This window comes from Macaca mulatta, chromosome 6, assembly GCF_049350105.2.
Source record: "Macaca mulatta isolate MMU2019108-1 chromosome 6, T2T-MMU8v2.0, whole genome shotgun sequence".
In the NCBI taxonomy this organism is placed as follows: domain Eukaryota; kingdom Metazoa; phylum Chordata; class Mammalia; order Primates; family Cercopithecidae; genus Macaca; species Macaca mulatta.
In genome coordinates this window covers 63,058,724-63,076,294 of record NC_133411.1, presented here as the reverse complement: position 1 = coordinate 63,076,294, position 17,571 = coordinate 63,058,724, and the positions used below count along the sequence as shown (strand labels likewise).

At 36.6% G+C, this 17,571-nt stretch overlaps 1 protein-coding gene across 2 annotated transcripts in view; it reads left to right on the top strand.

Annotated features, from left to right (window-relative positions):
• The window catches only part of DHX29 (DExH-box helicase 29), a 54,504-nt gene that overhangs the window by 22,072 nt on the left and 14,861 nt on the right, over positions 1 to 17,571 (top strand). For both annotated transcript variants that reach the window (XR_003730318.2, XM_001099143.5), the window contains exons 9-20: positions 67 to 232; positions 522 to 645; positions 2,065 to 2,673; positions 4,339 to 4,482; positions 9,764 to 9,940; positions 10,638 to 10,778; positions 12,018 to 12,162; positions 12,298 to 12,415; positions 13,658 to 13,742; positions 14,885 to 14,973; positions 16,359 to 16,487; positions 16,578 to 16,653. Coding sequence is in view for 1 of the 2 variants with exons in the window: in XM_001099143.5 (XP_001099143.3) it covers positions 67 to 232; positions 522 to 645; positions 2,065 to 2,673; positions 4,339 to 4,482; positions 9,764 to 9,940; positions 10,638 to 10,778; positions 12,018 to 12,162; positions 12,298 to 12,415; positions 13,658 to 13,742; positions 14,885 to 14,973; positions 16,359 to 16,487; positions 16,578 to 16,653 (2,003 nt within the window). In the remaining variant the exon portion in view is untranslated. The remainder of the gene's footprint in view (positions 1 to 66; positions 233 to 521; positions 646 to 2,064; positions 2,674 to 4,338; positions 4,483 to 9,763; positions 9,941 to 10,637; positions 10,779 to 12,017; positions 12,163 to 12,297; positions 12,416 to 13,657; positions 13,743 to 14,884; positions 14,974 to 16,358; positions 16,488 to 16,577; positions 16,654 to 17,571) is intronic.

Sequence of the window (17,571 nt, the reverse complement as noted above, 5' to 3'; positions counted from 1 at the left end):
ACTTTGATCTCTGAAAAGAGAATGCTTAGCCATTTTTAAAGAACCAGTCTTTGTTTACCATTTTAGATAAAAAGAAAGAACCTCGTGATGTAAGAAATTTTGACTATACTGCTCGAAGTTGGACTGGAAAATCTCCCAAACAATTTCTGATTGATTGGGTCAGGAAGAATCTTCCCAAGAGTCCAAATCCTTCCTTTGAAAAAGTTGCAGTAGGTAGATACTGGAAATGTAGGTATGTTTTGTTTTTGTTTTTGTTTTTGTTTTTTTGATTAACTCAATGAACTTTAGAAAAATTTAAGGTGGAAATCTTTTTGTTTCCTGTGAGTTAAGCATACATTTAGGAAGCTCTCAATTCTACATGTCAGGTTTATTGTCTGATAGATTATCATTATCTAATACATGCCTTCCATGGAAATATTTAAACAATTAACAAATTTGAGTTTAATGTTAATGGAATTCTGAATTTTTTTTATCTGACTTTATCAACTGTATTTTTTAAAAATGTGTTTGCTTCTTTGTAGGGTTAGGGTAATCAAGTCTGAAGATGATGTCCTGGTAGTATGCCCTACAATCTTAACAGAGGATGGCATGCAAGCTCAGCACCTGGGAGCTACTTTAGCCCTTTATCGTTTAGTTAAAGGGCAGGTAAGACTTTTTAGGCCTAACTATATCTGTATGTGGAAGGCAGTATTTAATTATGGCTCAATTTTTCTCTTTAGTGACTGTTTTTCTGATTAATCCTTTCTCATTATTCCTAATTTGGCTTCCTTTCAACCCTAAACACAGTTTGATCTTTGTTTCCTCTTAGACCAGAAGTCTGAAAGAGAGAGTATGATGATCCGACTTTTGGAGATATGCTAATTTAGCTATGCTAAAAACAGTTGATAGTGTGGTTGAATTAAGGAGAATTTTTGTTTTGAGACAGCATCTCGTTATGTTGCCTAGGCTGGAGTTGTGTGGCAGAGTCATAGCTCACTGCAGCCTCAAGTGATCCTCCTGCCTCAGCCTCCTGAATAGCTGGGACTACAGGCACGTGCGACCACGTCCAGCTAATTTTTTAAAAAAGATTTTATAGAGACAGGGTCTCACTATATTGCCCAGGCTGAAAATTTTTTGTTTGTTTTCCTTTAATGTTATATTGTCTCTCTTAACTTAAAAAAATTATATAGATATTGCTTCCATTTTTCAATTTTAGGTTATATTAACAATACACTTCCAGTTTCAGGAAGGATTAAAATAAAGTCCTACTGAAGGAAGCTCTTTAAGAGAACATAATGCTCTTTTTTAAAATTTTGGATTGTCAGTATTTCCTTTTTACAGTAAATGTGTTTCTTTCTTCGTAGGAAATTAGAACCTTCGAAAATTTTAGACACTGATTAAGTGGAACCCTGGACAGTAGTTCTTTCCATGTTTCTGCCAGTAAAAGTTATTAATGTCTTTATTTCCCTTATTTTGCAAAATAAGGCACTATGAACTATTTGCTTGATAAAAATGACTATCAATATCAGAGAGATAATTGTGGATTCTTTATAGCACAGAATTAAGATAACTTAGATTCCATCCAGTATAGTTCATTTAAAATACTTTGACCTGTAACATTATACAACTGCCAGAATCTCAAAAGAACTGCTTTATGGTTCATTAACATTTTATATAGTGCCACTGCAGGAATAAGTAATAGACATTTGTTCAGTAGTTTCACATGTTCCAAGAGTAAGCACCTCACATATCTTAACTAAACCTCAGAATATGCCTCCCTTTTCAGAATATGCCTATAAGGGAGGTACAATTACTAGCCCTATTTTAAAAATGCAGAAGCTGAGACACATAGAGGTTAAGTGAATTGTGCAACGTTAGTCAAGTCAAGAAGCCTGAATATGATGTGCTGTTTTTGAATTTGCATCATACACATACATATATTAAAGTAATAATATTTTGAGTCAAATTATATTTTAAGATGAATATATCCTTTTAAGTGCTAATCTATTGAATTTTAAGTGCTAATCTATTGTATTTCCATATTGAACAGTTAGTGAAAATAACATACTGCTGTTTTTACTTTAGTCAGTTCATCAGTTACTTCCTCCCACTTACCGAGATGTTTGGCTGGAGTGGAGTGATGCAGAAAAGAAAAAGGAAGAATTAAATAAAATGGAAACCAATAAACCACGTGATCTTTTTATTGCCAAACTTCTGAATAAATTGAAACAGCAGCAACAGCAGCAACAACAGCATTCTGAAAATAAGAGAGAAAACTCTGAAGATCCTGAGGAATCTTGGGAAAATTTGGTTTCGGATGAGGATTTTTCTGCAGTGTCCTTGGAATCAGCAAATGTGGAAGATTTGGAACCTGTTAGAAACCTCTTTAGAAAGTTGCAAAGCACACCTAAGTATCAGAAACTTCTAAAGGAAAGACAACAGTTACCTGTATTTAAACATCGGGACTCAATTGTTGAAACTCTTAAAAGGCACCGGGTAGTGGTTGTGGCAGGTGAAACAGGGAGTGGTAAAAGTACTCAGGTACCACATTTTCTATTGGAAGATTTGCTTCTAAATGAGTGGGAAGCAAGTAAATGTAACATTGTCTGTACTCAACCTCGAAGAATCTCAGCAGTGAGTTTAGCCACCAGAGTATGTGATGAATTGGGCTGTGAAAATGGACCTGGAGGAAGGGTAAGCTGTCATTCAGCTCCACCTCAGTGAATGGTGACATTATTCACCTTTGCTTTTGTGATCCAAATGGAATGTGTACCATATATGAGTTTTCACTGTTATTGGTTGATCAGTAGCACATTTCAGGCACTTTTCGTGTTTTCTTTGATAGATGTGATAGTATGCCACTGTCCTGTGAGAAGGATTATCAGTAGTTCTGTCATTAAAATTCTCTTAGAAAAAATATATTAACTATAATAATTGAATATTCAAATATGTTACCCACTAAATTGAACAGCCAAAGAATGTGGACAAACTCAAATTCTACTAAAATATATATCAAGTTTTTGCAAACCTTTTTCTGTGGAATGTATTCCTGAATGATTTTCATTCTTTTCAGTGAGCAGAAGAGAAAAACAGTATAAATTAAAATGCTAGTATTTTCCAACCCCATATTTTTTTAAAAAATGAGAAAAGTACTTAAATGTCTATTGTCATGCATTTTGCCATGCTAGTATATACAAAACTGGCCAGACCTTAACCAGAGTGACTGCAAAGTATACGAATTAATTAAACTAGTTAGAACTAAATATGATGAATTGCAATTTCATATAATTCTGATTATACTTTGAATTGTTCATTCTGGAGATGGCATATTATATTTTTATCTCTAAACTGGGTACCCCTTCATTAAAAGTTTTCTGTTTAGCAAAATTGTCTGGGTTTCTGTCATGGAATAGAGGAGGAAAAAAAAGGCACAGTTTCTGCTCTTAGAGAGTGACAGACATATATACAAATAAGACAATGGAATGACTGAAGGAGTAAGAAAGAAAATGTGATGGGGGATGTTACGTTAAAATTCCACTAGGCACTACTAGTATGATACTAGCTGCTTTTTAATGACAGCAAATTTTATGAGATCTTAGTAGAAAAGTAGACCAAATTATAGAAGCTGCTTAAAATTTCATTCCTGAGTACCTCAATATTTTGCTTCATGATTATTTAGGAAGAAATTAATTCAACATTTATTAATGTTTTAATAATCATATTAATGGTATTTAAAGAAGGTGACCAGTTTTTTCCTCAACATCTTGAAAAGCGCAAAAATTTTGGGGCTGGGTATGGTGGCTCGTGCCTATAATCCCAGCACTTTGGGAGGCTGAGGTGGGGGGATCACCTGAGGTCAGGAGTTTGAGGCCAGCCTGGCCAACATGGTGAAACCCCATCTCTACTAAAAATACAAAAATTACCCGGGCGTAGCGGCATGCCCTTGTAATCCCAGCTAAGTGGGAGGCTGAGACAAGAGAATCATTTGAACCCAAGAGATGGAAGTTGCAGTGAGCCAAGATTGCGCCACTACACTCCGGCCTGGGCGACAAGAATGAAACTCCATTTGAAAAAAAAAAAAGTTTTTCTGTTCAAATTTGCCAAAATATAAAATATATTTTATAGCTTTATAGAATTGAAGACCATGGGAAAATGCTTTTAATAATAAATTGCACTGAATAGATTTGCTAATGTATTTATTAATAAACTAATAATTACTAATATATTATTAATAAATTGTACTAGATTACTTACAGCGCTTCATTTAGCAGCAAGATCAGCACCTCTGCTTCACTTTTTATAGCTTGTTTCCCATATTACTCATGAGAATCTAATCAAGGCCCTGTGTTCTCCCTTTAGAATTCTTTGTGTGGGTATCAGATCCGGATGGAATCTCGAGCTTGTGAATCTACTAGGTTACTCTATTGTACAACAGGGGTTTTGCTAAGGAAACTTCAAGAAGATGGTCTTCTAAGTAATGTGTCTCATGTTATTGTAGATGAGGTGAGTGGATTCTATAGTTGTATTCAAAAATTTGAAATATTTTTGTATTAAAAAGATGTTACTCCTAATACTAGATAACATTTTCTTTATACTTACTAAATTATTATATACTTTACATATAATAATTTCTTGTAACAAATGTATCTCCTGTTGGTTTAATAAATACTACGTAATATTTGCTATATGCTTAATGCTGTTCAAACTGTTATGTATAACATATGTGTGTGTAGGACAGTAGGCAGTGAATTCATTTAATTCTTATAGTAACCCAGTGAAGCAGATATCGTTATTTTAAACTGAGGTACAGAGAGGTCATACAGCCTGCTCAAGTGTTCATAGGCAGTAATTTCTGTAGCTGGAGGTTCAACCCCAAGAAATTTAGCTTCAGTCTGTATTCTTAACAGTATACTGCCTCTCAACTACTACATTTAGTTGTTAAAGAATCTGCTGTAATTCTTAAAAAAACAAGAAGTCTTTGTCACTATATCACTTTATTGGTAGATATACCTCAACGTGAATCAAATTTGAATGCACACTTACACTGAAGTATGCTACAAGTTTCTCCTTATAATTATTTTAAATGCCATAGGAGCCTAGTATATATAAACTAATTTGCTTGTGTATAATTTTTCAAGAACAGATAAGATATATACCATTCGTGTTATTCAGAAAATGAAATTAAAAATCTCCCCAATATAAAGTTTTTGTAAATGTCGTTAATTCACTAAGTTTAGAAAGCAATAGTGAAAGTTCATTCATTCATTGATTTTTAATTAATAGACTATATATAGTTGGGTTATTTTCCTCCTTTTTGTTAGAAATTATTAGAAGCATAGAAAGGTAGAAAAATGAAAAGAAAAAGTATGATTTCATGATTCAGAAAAAAAAAGTTAATCTTTAATTTGTATATTTATATGTGTATATTTAATATGTGTATTTATAATTCTTTCACATTAGTCAACAAAAACCTTTTTTTTTTTTTTTTTGAGACAGAGTCTCGCTCTGTCACCAGACTGGAGTGCAGTGGCATGTTCTCGGCTCACTGCAACCTCCACCTCCTGGATTCAAGGAATTCTCCTGCCTCAGCCTCTTGAGTAAGCTGGGACTAGGCGTGTGCCACCACGTCCACCTAATTCTTGTATTTTTGGTAGACGGTGTTTCACCATGTTGGCCAGGCTGGTCTCAATCTCCTGACCTCATGATCCGCCCATCTCGGCCTCCCAACGTACTGCGATTACAGGCATGAGCCACCATGCCTGGCCCAAAAACATGATTTTTAAAAGTAGCTTTATACTAGTATATAATTTGGATGGTCCCATAATTTATTTAGCTATTTTCCGCTTGTCAGATAAGTTTGAGTGAAGACATTTTAAAATAACCTAATTAATATTTTGATAATAAATAAATTATAGGAATTTTTATCTAAGGAGTCTATTCCTTAACAAGAGAGAACACTGTACTGTTGTTACAGGAGCAACAGGTTTGTATGCTCACTGTGTAGTAACAGACTAATGCACTGAGACAGTAGAGTTTGCAGCAGAGAAAGTGTTTAATGGTTGCAGGGCACCAAGCAAGGAGATGAGGAGACCCTCAATCTATCTCCCAGAGGAGTTATGGGCTTTTAAGGGGATTTTGGAAGGCAAGGGATTGGAAAATTGGCATCGTTGATTGGTAAGGGTAAAGAGGATAAAAATCATCAGGATGTAGAAACTGCATTATTTGGGGAGTCAGCTCTTTGTGAGGTCCTTCATAACAGCTGGCATCAGTGGGGTCCTTCACATCAGCTTTGAGTCAGTAGTTTCACTGGTACATAGGACCTGAAGGAATTTCTCAAATGGAAAACGTACCATTTCATAATGTTCAAGTTATCTATAGAGCAGTTAAGGGGAACGATAATCTAGGGTCTATGTGATTCGAGGACAATAGGCAGTGAACTACTTTCTTCCTTGATTAATTTTATAAAGTTTATAGGGATGGTTTCACTCTTATCACTAAGATATCAAAGAGAAAGAGGCTGAATGGCTGCTTTTTTATCTGGCCCACAGGCTCCTGCGGGAAGGGAGTTGAGGTAAGGTGTCACAATTGTGGCTTTGTATGACCAAGATCTGGATTTAATCAGTATCATCAAAGGTCAACATGAGCCAAAATGCTGATTTTTTTTTTCGTATTACCATTCTTAAAATAAGCTACAATATATTTATAGTGAGAAATTCTTATTGTTAGGTAAGTTGAAATATCTGTAGCAGTTAATAAGTTCTGTTGAACCCCAAGTTATTACCAGAAAATTGCTTGGTAAATATAGATCAGGATGAACTCTAAAAACCAGACCAACTTCAGAAAGTTGTATTCTTTCATGGTTTTGTATTAGCCATTCGTAGACACAGTTAACTGAATTGAGCTCCAATGTGATCCCATCAACCTTTTAGACACTATAGCAAGTAAAAAAAACCTAGAAGTGAAATTCATCATCATGTTAAGTATTTATTGTAAGAGATGTCAGGACAAAGTCCATGACATTATACAGGAACCTCTTTATGAAGACAGTCAGAATAATGCTCCTTCTGGCCTTACTATTAGGAATTGTGTGATTTTAGTTTGTAGTCAGTGTGTGAATTGAGTAGATTTTCTTGATGGCTGATAGTGTGCTTACAGCCAAATTTTCTGCCCATCTATACCAAGTATACTTAATAGTATGCATTTTTATTTGCTCTATTTTATGTTCTATCCTTATTTTTTTCGTTTTAAAAAAAAATCTGGCCAGGTGCAGTGGCTTGCACCTATAATGCCAGCAATTTGGGAGGCTGAGGCGGGAGGATCACTTGAGCCCAGGAGTTTGAGACCAGCCTGGGCAATATAAGGGAGACCTCCTCTCTCCAAAAAAAAAAAAAATTAGCTAGGTTTGGTGGCTTTTGCCTATAGTCCTATCTACTCACTTATAGTCCCATCTGCTTGCAAGGCTGAGGTGGAGGATTGCTTGAGCCTGGGAGGTCAAGTCTGTAGTGAGCTGTGGTAGTGCCACTGTGCTCCAGCCTGGGCAACAGCGAGACCCTGTCTCAAAATAACAAAAGCCTTATTTGTATAAATTCGTATCTATTTGATGAAGTTTTCCAGATCTATGTCTTCCATCAGATTTCTTTCCTGAGCATCAGACTTAAATATCTAGCTACCATCTAGATACCTTCGGTCTCAGGAACTCCAAACTCAGCAGTTCCACTACTCAACATCTCTCTTCCCTGTTCATCTTGTATAACTTGCCCCTTCTCCTCTCTTCTAAATCTCTGAATGATCCCCAGTCACCTGGTCAAACCACCAAAGTAAAAATGTCTTTAAGATTTTTCCTTCTCCCACATCCCCTGAATCCAGTCAGCTAGTCCTTTTATTTTGCCTTTCTCAAGTACATTGACTTTTCTCCGTATTCACTGGTGTTACCCTTAAAGAGGTCACCATTATTTCTTTAATTACTGCAAAAGTCTCTAATGAATTAAACTTCCTGCTTTGTTTTGCTGTCCTCCACCACATTTTCCACATTGTAGCCAGGATTATCCTTTTTAAAATAAAACTCAGACCACATGATTCCTCTGCTTTAAAATGCTTTAATCACTGCCCTTCCTGACTCATTAGGATAAAGTCACAACTCCTTAACCCAGTTTACAAGGCCTTACAGGGCAGTTTATTGAGTATCTTACCAGCTTTATTTATGACCCATCCCCTATCCCATGCCCAAGTCATTGTTTTTGTTTCTCCAGTTTCTGAAAGTTAGTATGATCCTTCTTTCTACCATGAATTCATACACACTGTGTACCTTAACATGAACGCTTTTTTCTCCTTTTTTCATCCCGTTTCTTCCTCCTCTTTTTCTTTTCATACTCATCCCTCAGTCCTCAGCATCAATGGCATTTGTCTTAGTAGCCTTCTTGACCATCGGGATTAGCTATCCTTCATATATAATCCAAACCATCCTATACAGCATCTTCTTACTGCACTGAAAACTCAAAGGAAGAGAACTCTCTTGGTTGCTTTTTAAACTCCAGCATCTGGCACAATGCTGAGTACTTACTGTTAGGCTCTGTTCTAAGGGCTTTGCATTCTCTCATTTGATTGTCACAACTCTATGAAATTTGCATTATTTGTATTCTCCTTTTATAGAAGAAATAGACCCAGAATATTTAAATGACTTTCCCTAAGTCATTTAAATTTCCCTAAGTCACACTGTAAGTGGCCAAGAATTGGACCCTAGCAATTGATTCCAGAGTCTGAACACTTAACCCCTACTGCCTCCCTTCCGAACGAATGATAAAACCTGTTTTGTTATCTTGATATACTTTATCCTTTTGTGCTACCTTAAATCTGTTATAAAATAGAGTAGAACTAAGTCACAGTACAGAAAGTTGGAAGATAGAATCAACAGATACTAAAGTTCTGACAGTATACCTCATCCATGCTCTTCCCTAAAATGCATGTGTTGGAAGAGCATAAAACCCTTTTTTCTGACAGTGATAGAGATTCTCTTGGATTCCTGCTAGTTAATGCCTCTTTTTCTACCTAGTAGATAAACCATCTGTCTTGTAATGGTGACAGTATAGTTTTATATTAGTGGCAGAGATTTAGCAGTCACTCTTGCTTCTAAGTGAAATTTGGGATATACCCTACATCTTTTCTTTCTTCTTTGAGACAGAGTCTCACTCTGTCGCCCAGGCTGGAGTGCAGTGGTATGAGCTTGACTCACTGCAACCTCTGCCTCCTGGGTTCAAGATTCTCCTGCCTCAGCCTCCCAGGTAGCTGGGATTACAGGTACACACCACCGTACCTGGCTAATACTTGTATTTTTAGTAGAGACAGGGTTTCACCATGTTGGCCAGGGTGGTCTCAAACTCCCGACCTCAGGTGATCCGCCCGTGTCGGCCTCCCAGAGTGCTCAAGTATGAGCTACTGGCAATAAGGTACTCCTTTTTCACGCATCCCTCAAACTTAGAGTTGTACCCGGCCTTATCAGCTACATCTGATCTGATTTGCGAACCATCTCCTAGGGTAGAGTCATGCTGTCATGGCTAATCTAGTTCATTATATGATTTTCAGTGACTTCAATTTTAGAGAATGACTTTATTTTCAGTTCTGAAGATCTGCCTTATTTAAAACATACAGCTTCTCCCTCCCTGCACATGTACTGACTGTACTTAGATATTGAATAACTTTTAGTAAATCTGGGTGTCTGATTGTTCAAGCTTCTTACTAGAATTTATACAATATATGATGAATTTTTTTATTCCCTTTTTAAAACTAGGTTCATGAAAGAAGTGTCCAGTCAGACTTCCTACTAATTATCTTGAAGGAAATTTTACAGAAACGTTCTGATCTACACTTGATTCTAATGAGTGCCACTGTGGACAGCGAAAAATTTTCTACGTATTTCACACACTGCCCTATTCTCAGAATTTCAGGAAGAAGTTATCCTGTTGAGGTAAGTTTTCTTTATAATGTGTGTATAAGCAGAAACTGCATTACCAACAGGTTCTTTCCCTAGGAGATGGGTGCTTGTAGTCTGAGGCCAGAACTATTCCTAGGTTCAGTGAGTCGACAGAGGAGCGGGACACAGCCTTAAGAATCAGATGGCTGTTACTGCCTTGCCTGAGGCTGGATAGGAGAGAAAGGAGGGTGTTGACTCAAGACAGCCCTAAGGGCTAAAGAACATAAAACTATTTTCACATGAAAATCATTATATTCAGATTAAGAGTTGCCGCCCTTCCCTGGTCATCTAATGGTCAGGGAGAAAAAAAAAAAAGAGTGGCTACCTGGCAATAAGGAACTCCTTTTTCACCCACCCCTCAAATTTAGGGTTGTCTTTGAAGCTTCCTTTTTACATATTCAATTCTTGATTCTTACCTTTTCAGTTCAGCTAATATAATCTACTCTTAACTGTTTCACATTATATGTATATATATAAATATATCTCATAATGTAATTTGTCTTGAGGCTTTAGAGACAATCCCTCTTTGTCAACCAAGTCTTCATTCCCAAATAATACTAAACATTTTTTTCATAATATTCTAAATTAGCGTTTGGTGACATTCAAAAGGTGGTGTCCCCTTTTTCTCTTTAAAATGATATTTACTGAAATGAATTTGAATTCACCCATTTATATACCTTATTCTATGCAGGTTTTTCATCTTGAAGATATAATAGAAGAAACAGGTTTTGTACTGGAGAAAGACTCAGAATATTGTCAGAAGTTTCTGGAAGAGGAAGAAGAAGTAACCATTAATGTTACAAGCAAAGCAGGGGGAATAAAAAAATATCAGGTAAAAAGAAAATATTTTGAAAGATATCAGATAATGATATCCAGGGCCTAACCTGCCACAAGAGTTTCAAAATCATATGGTTAACACAGTGAATTTGAGTATAATTTGATAGATGAGGAATAGATCTGAGAATGAACGAATTTTAAAGGTCGTTTCTTTAATCTTTATTTCATAGACTGTAATCTTTGATTTGTGATACTTTGATTGTCCTCTTAAACTATTCTGGGCCGTCTAGGTACACATACAAAATCAAGGACCATACAAGTTAGAAGCAACTTCTTACAACAATTTTGTAACAGTGATCAGTTATTGAGGAGTACATAGTAGTGATTTTTCTCTACTTCATCTCAACACCATAGGTGATCAGGATAGGGCAGGTCTCAAATCTAGATCCTTGCCATTGGTTTTCTTAGCCTCTGTCCTGGCAGGAGCAGGGCAGAGGCAAGATGGTGATAGGTAGATAGTGACAGATAGATAGATAGATAGATAGATAGATAGATAGATAGATAGATACATACATACATACATACGTACATACATACATACATACTGAAGCTGTGTAGGGCATAGTTCTTTCTGGGAAGTTCAAATATCAAAAAAACAATGTTATCCTGCATTTTAGCCAGTGGTACTAGATCCAGCATTTTTGTCATATCCATGATATTTCATGCATGTTTCCAATTTGATGAAAACACAGAGTTAAAGTTATCTTTATATTTTTATTAAGCAGATAGACCAAGAAAGCAAAAAGTAAAATCTTCCCCTAAAACACCAGAGGTAAAAATTACTAACTAAAGAAAGACTTTAGAAAAGTATAATTATTTCAAAAGAGATGACTGGAATTCAGGAGCCAAAGTACAATGTAGAAGGAATGAGCCAGGTACAAACTACTTATTAAAGTTATGACCTCTCTTGGCCTGGCTGCTTTTTAGTTGCCACAGAATGATGCATACATGATTACAATATGCTTTTCTACAATTATTTTAGTATGTATATGCCAAGATAAAAAGGTTTTGCTATACCTAAGGGCTGGATGACATTAAATTATAGGAGAGAGATGATACTTTCTGATATTCTCGCCACTACTAAGTATATTCTTTCTGTATCTTAACAAAATAGTAATGGTGACAATGAGAAAAATATAGATTTGATGAATGCAAATACCGCCTTTTTTCCTTCTTTGTCTTACAAAAATACTTAATATTTTTATTCAGCTCCCTCTGGTTGGATTTCTTTTAGGAATACATCCCAGTTCAGACTGGAGCAAATGCTGATTTAAATCCATTTTACCAGAAGTACAGCAGCCGCACTCAGCATGCTATTCTATACATGAATCCTCATAAAATCAACCTGGATCTCATTTTGGAACTTCTTGCCTACTTAGGTATATTTCTATTTCTAATGGGTCTCCATTTTATTTGATAAAACATTTCTACTATCTTGAGATGTTTTGTTAATATTTTATATGCTGTTCCTTTTATCTTCTTATTTTGAATATTGTATCTTTTTAAAATTTCAGATAAAAGTCCCCAGTTCAGAAATATTGAAGGAGCAGTATTGATCTTTTTACCAGGTCTTGCTCATATTCAGCAGTTGTATGATCTTCTATCAAATGATAGAAGATTTTATTCTGAACGGTAACTACACATCTTCATTATATTCCTGGTTGTTTTAAAATAGGAAAATATTTGGTACATTAAAACCTTTGATCAGAGTTTTCAAAGTTTTTTCACCAAAGGTTAAAATTGCCCATGGGGAAGTAAGATTTTTTTGTTTAAACATTTCCATTTTAACATGTTATCTACTAAAAATTTTTAGGTACTATGTTCTGCATTTGTTCCATTTTATTTTATTTTTGAGACAGATTCTATCTCTGTTGCCTAGGCTGTAGTGTAGTGGCGTGATTGCACCTTCAGCCTCAAACTCCTGGGCTCAAGCAGTCCTACCACCTCAGCCTCCTGAGCAGCTGGGACCACAGGCATGCACTACTACGCCCAGCTAATTTAAAATTTTTTTTTCATAGAGACAGGGTCTCCCTCTGTTGCCCAGGCTGGCCTCAAACTCCTGGGCTCAAACGAACTTCTCACCTTGGCCTACCAAAGTGCTGGGATTAAAGGTGTGAGCCACTGCCTGTAGCCTTCATCTTCTTTTTTTTTTTTTTTTTTTTAAGGCAGAGTCTTGCTCTGTTGGCCAGGCTGGAGTGCAGTGGCACAATCTCAGCTTACTGTAACCTCTACCTCCGGGTTCAAGTGATTCTCCTGCCTCAGCCTCCCCAAGTAGCTGGGACTACAGGTGCATGCTACCACGCCCAGCTAATTTTTATATTTTTAATAGAGATGGGGTTTCACCATGTTGACCAGGCTGGTCTCAAACTCCTGACCTTAGATGATCCACCCATCTCAGCCTCCCAAAGTGCTGGGATTACAGGCATGAGCCACCGCACTCAGCCAGGCTTCATCTTCTTAATAAGATTAAGCAGAGGGAATCCTGTGGTTTAAAAGTAAGATGGTGACTCCTGCCAACCTGCTAAATCGTGCAAAACTCCAACCAAACTGCAGTTTATCAGCCATATATATTTAATCAGCTGTTTACTATATGTTTCAATAGAGTTTATTACTACTGTAATAAACCATATAAGCCACTTCAACATTAGAAAGAACATTAAAAAAATTTAATCCTGTTTGCATAGTTTGTTTATATTCTCTGTGATGCGTGTATATGAGGTTTCATTGTACAATTTTGTAAACACTTGTGTATGTTTAAATTTTTTCATAGTAAAAAATCTTAAAGTTGCTTGCTATATGCAAATAAATTTTGTTGTTCTTTGCAGTGTCTTCTAAAGAGAAACCCTTGCTAAGAACTATGATTTTAACTTTCAGATATAAAGTGATAGCTCTGCATTCTATTCTTTCAACCCAAGATCAAGCTGCAGCATTCACACTTCCTCCTCCAGGAGTCAGGAAGGTAAAATTTAGTACAGCAAATTTATATGTGATACACCTGAGAGTATTTTATGAATGCAGTATAACTTTTTATCATCAAAGACAGTTGTTAACATTAAGTGCTTGATGTGCACTGCCAACTCCAGGTGTTCTGCGCCTTACCATCATCAGAAGTGAACCCAATGTTACAATTCAAGCATTTGTATGTTTACATTATGTGCTATTTAAGGGAGAAGACTTCATTGAGAGAGTGCTAGTTGAAAAATATGGTATGGATGTTGCCTGTTGAGGGAAAAAAGTCACAACTTTTTCCCGAGAAGGCATCACAAAGGAGATTGGATATTAGGCATCACAAAGGAGACTGAATATTTAAATCCTGGGAGTATTCTTGTTGTTCTCTAGGCAGATCCTCTCTGATGATTTTTCCTGTACATAAACCATTAGGTAGGTCACAAAGCTAATAAGTAACAGAGCCAGGACAACAACCTAGTTCTTCTCATTAATGTGATTTTTTTTTCCCTAATAATAGTGAAGGGCTGTGCTCAGCTGTCTTCAATCTCTACCCAGTTTCCCGTTCTACTTATGTTTTTTTTGTTTTGAGACGGAGTTTCAAAACAACACTCCAGCCTTGTTGCCCAGGCTGGAGTGCAATGGCACAATCTCAGCTCACTGCAACCTCCTCCTCCCGGGTTCAAGTGATTCTCCTGCCTCAGCCTCCTGAGTAGCTGATTACAGGCACCTGCCACCAAGCCTGGCTAATTTTTGTATTTTTAGTAGAGACAGGGTTTTGCCAGGTTGGCCAGGCTGGTCTCAAACTCCTGACCACAGGTGATCCTCCCGCCTTGGCCTCCCAAAGTACTGGGATTACAGGTGTGAGGCACTGCGCCCAGCCCTACTTATGTCGTTTTTAAGATGATTGACTAGAATTAGGGGAGTGGTATTTTTGTTGGACTAAAAAATCTGTATTTTAGATTTGGTCTAATTAGTAAGCTAAGCTGACAAAACCAGAGTAAATTAAAATTACATAGTAATAGCAAATAGATTGTAAATTTTTGTGACTGAAATTGAAATTCAGTTTTTAAATTTCATCAGCTCAAACTAATATAAATAATGATATATTAATGAAAGTAGTCTAAATGTTTTAAGCTTTTTGTTTTTTTTCAGATTGTTTTAGCAACAAATATTGCAGAGACGGGTATCACTATTCCAGATGTTGTATTTGTAATTGATACTGGAAGAACAAAAGAAAATAAGTAAGTTTAAATTTCCCAAATCAAAACATTTTTAACCTGGAAAGAGGCTGAGGCTCTTGAATTCTTGGGAGAAATCCTAAAATTATATAGCGAAAATCCTAAATGTCCTAGTTCTGTCCAAAGCAAAAACCTTAGAGAAACTGTAAGAAACTTTAAAATATCTGAAAGTAAATGTCAGAATTTCATGTCATGGGTTTTCCCATAAGTAATGCCAGTATAGTGCGACTTTTAAAAAGTACTGAGAAAAATTTTTAAAACATAAATTTTTATAGATTTTTTATTTGTAAAATAAATTGTTTAACAAAAAACATTCTTTGTGTAATTTGGAAAAGAAACATGGCTTTTGGAGTAAGAGCTGAATTTAAATCCCTTGAGCAAGTAACATAACATATAACCTCTCTAATCATCAGTTTCCTCATTTGCAAATGGGTAAAATGAAAAATTTTTATTTTATTTTATTTTTTGAGATGGAGTCTTGCTCTGACACCCAGGCTGGAGTGCAGTGGCACAATCTCACTGCAGCCTCCACCTCCCTGTTTCAAGTAGTTCCCATCTCTGCCTTCTGAGTAGCTGGGATTACAGGCGCATGCCACCATACTCGGCTAATTTTTTTGTATTTTTAGTAGAGACAGGTTTCACCATGTTGGCCAGGCTGGTCTTGAACTCCTGACCTCAGGCAGTCTGCCCTCCTCGGCCTCCCAAAGTGCTGGTATTACAGGCGTGAGCCACCTCACCCAGTCAAAATGAAAATTTCATAACTGAAAGTGCCTAGTTCAGTAACTGGAACCTAATAGGTTACTGTAACTGAATCGTCAACAAAAAGATTACTACTGTATAAATAATGTTTATATTGCATAAATAGGACAGACCACCTTTAGTAGTCTACTGTAACCTACATACACTATCCCCTGTTTTAGGAAACCATAGCAATATTTGCAAGAGAGTACCGCTATTCAATAAAAAGTAGATTCTTGATTCTTTGAATTGTACCTCTAGAGAAAATGTTTTCAGGGTTTAACTGTATCGTGAACAGTATGTTGAATTGTAGTGCTCACAGTAACACTTCTCAAAATATGTCAAATAATTCTCGTTCCTTAATTAATAGATATTCTACTAACTTTTTAAAAGATTCTATGATCAGGTTAGTATGAGAAGGGATAAGTTAAAGAAGTTTTTTTTCTTTTCCCAGACTTTTAATTTGTAGTGTATTTAGTATGCAATGTTTACTAAATTATTTAAATATGAAGCATAATTTGAGAATTATTGGTCCAAATAATGGACTTTTTAAGCTTATATTTAACTTAGTTGTAACAGTCAAATCCAGCTTTTTCCAATTTTGACTTAAGTCAATTATCTGCATATTCTCTCCTAAAACATTTCTTCAGGTACCATGAAAGCAGTCAGATGAGTTCTTTGGTCGAGACGTTTGTCAGTAAAGCCAGTGCTCTGCAGCGCCAGGGAAGAGCTGGGCGGGTCAGAGATGGCTTCTGTTTCCGAATGTACACAAGAGAAAGGTATGGCATAGCACTGGAAATGTAAAACACATAAACCAGTACTGTGTGCCATTTCTGATAGTATGTATTTAGTATTTCTTTATTTTTCAGATTTGAAGGCTTTATGGAGTATTCTGTTCCTGAAATCTTACGTGTACCTTTGGAGGAATTATGCCTTCATATTATGGTAATCTCAAGGGAACTCAGATGAATTTTGTCCTTCACCCCTTTCTAGAAAAGAAAAAAATGAACACCTAAACTTACCTTATATTGCTTTAGATTTTCAACTTTTTTACTCTTATTTAATATATGCCCTTATCCATCTTTTTTTTTTTTTTTTTTTTTTTGAGACGGAGTCTCGCTCTGCCGCCCAGGCTGGAGTGCAGTGGCCGGATCTCAGCTCACTGCAAGCTCCGCCTCCCGGGTTCACGCCATTCTCCTGCCTCAGCCTCCCAAGTAGTTGGGACTACAGGCGCCCGCCACCGCGCCCGGCTAGTTTTTTGTATTTTTTTTTAGTAGAGACGGGGTTTCACCGTATTAGCCAGGATGGTCTCGATCTCCTGACCTCGTGATCCACCCGTCTCGGCCTCCCAAAGTGCTGGGATTACAGGCTTGAGCCACCGCGCCCGGCCTATCCATCTTATTATAAGTAAATCCACTGTGTTTTGGTTTTGCCAGACACTTACACTTTATAGATTATCAGCCTCATAACCTAGACTAGTAGTTCTCAACTGGGGGCACTGTTGCCTACCAGGGGACATTGGGCAATGTCAGGAGATATTTTTGGTTGTCATAATTGGACAGGGAGGGTAAATGGTATCTAGTAGGTAGAGATCTGGGATGCTCCTAAACATCTGACAGTTTACAGGGCAGCTCCCTAGAACAAAGAATTATCCAGCCCAAAATATCAGTAGTACTGAGATCAAGAAACCCTGACCTAAACAAAGGTCTTCTTTGACTGAAAGATCTATAATATCCTTCAGTTCTTAGATTTTTGACTCTATCAAAATCCGGAATTAAGAAACTAAAAATGTGGAGTGGAAAATCTAATCCTTATTCCCTCCCCACCCCCCCACACACAAACGCTTATATACTCTTCCCCCCA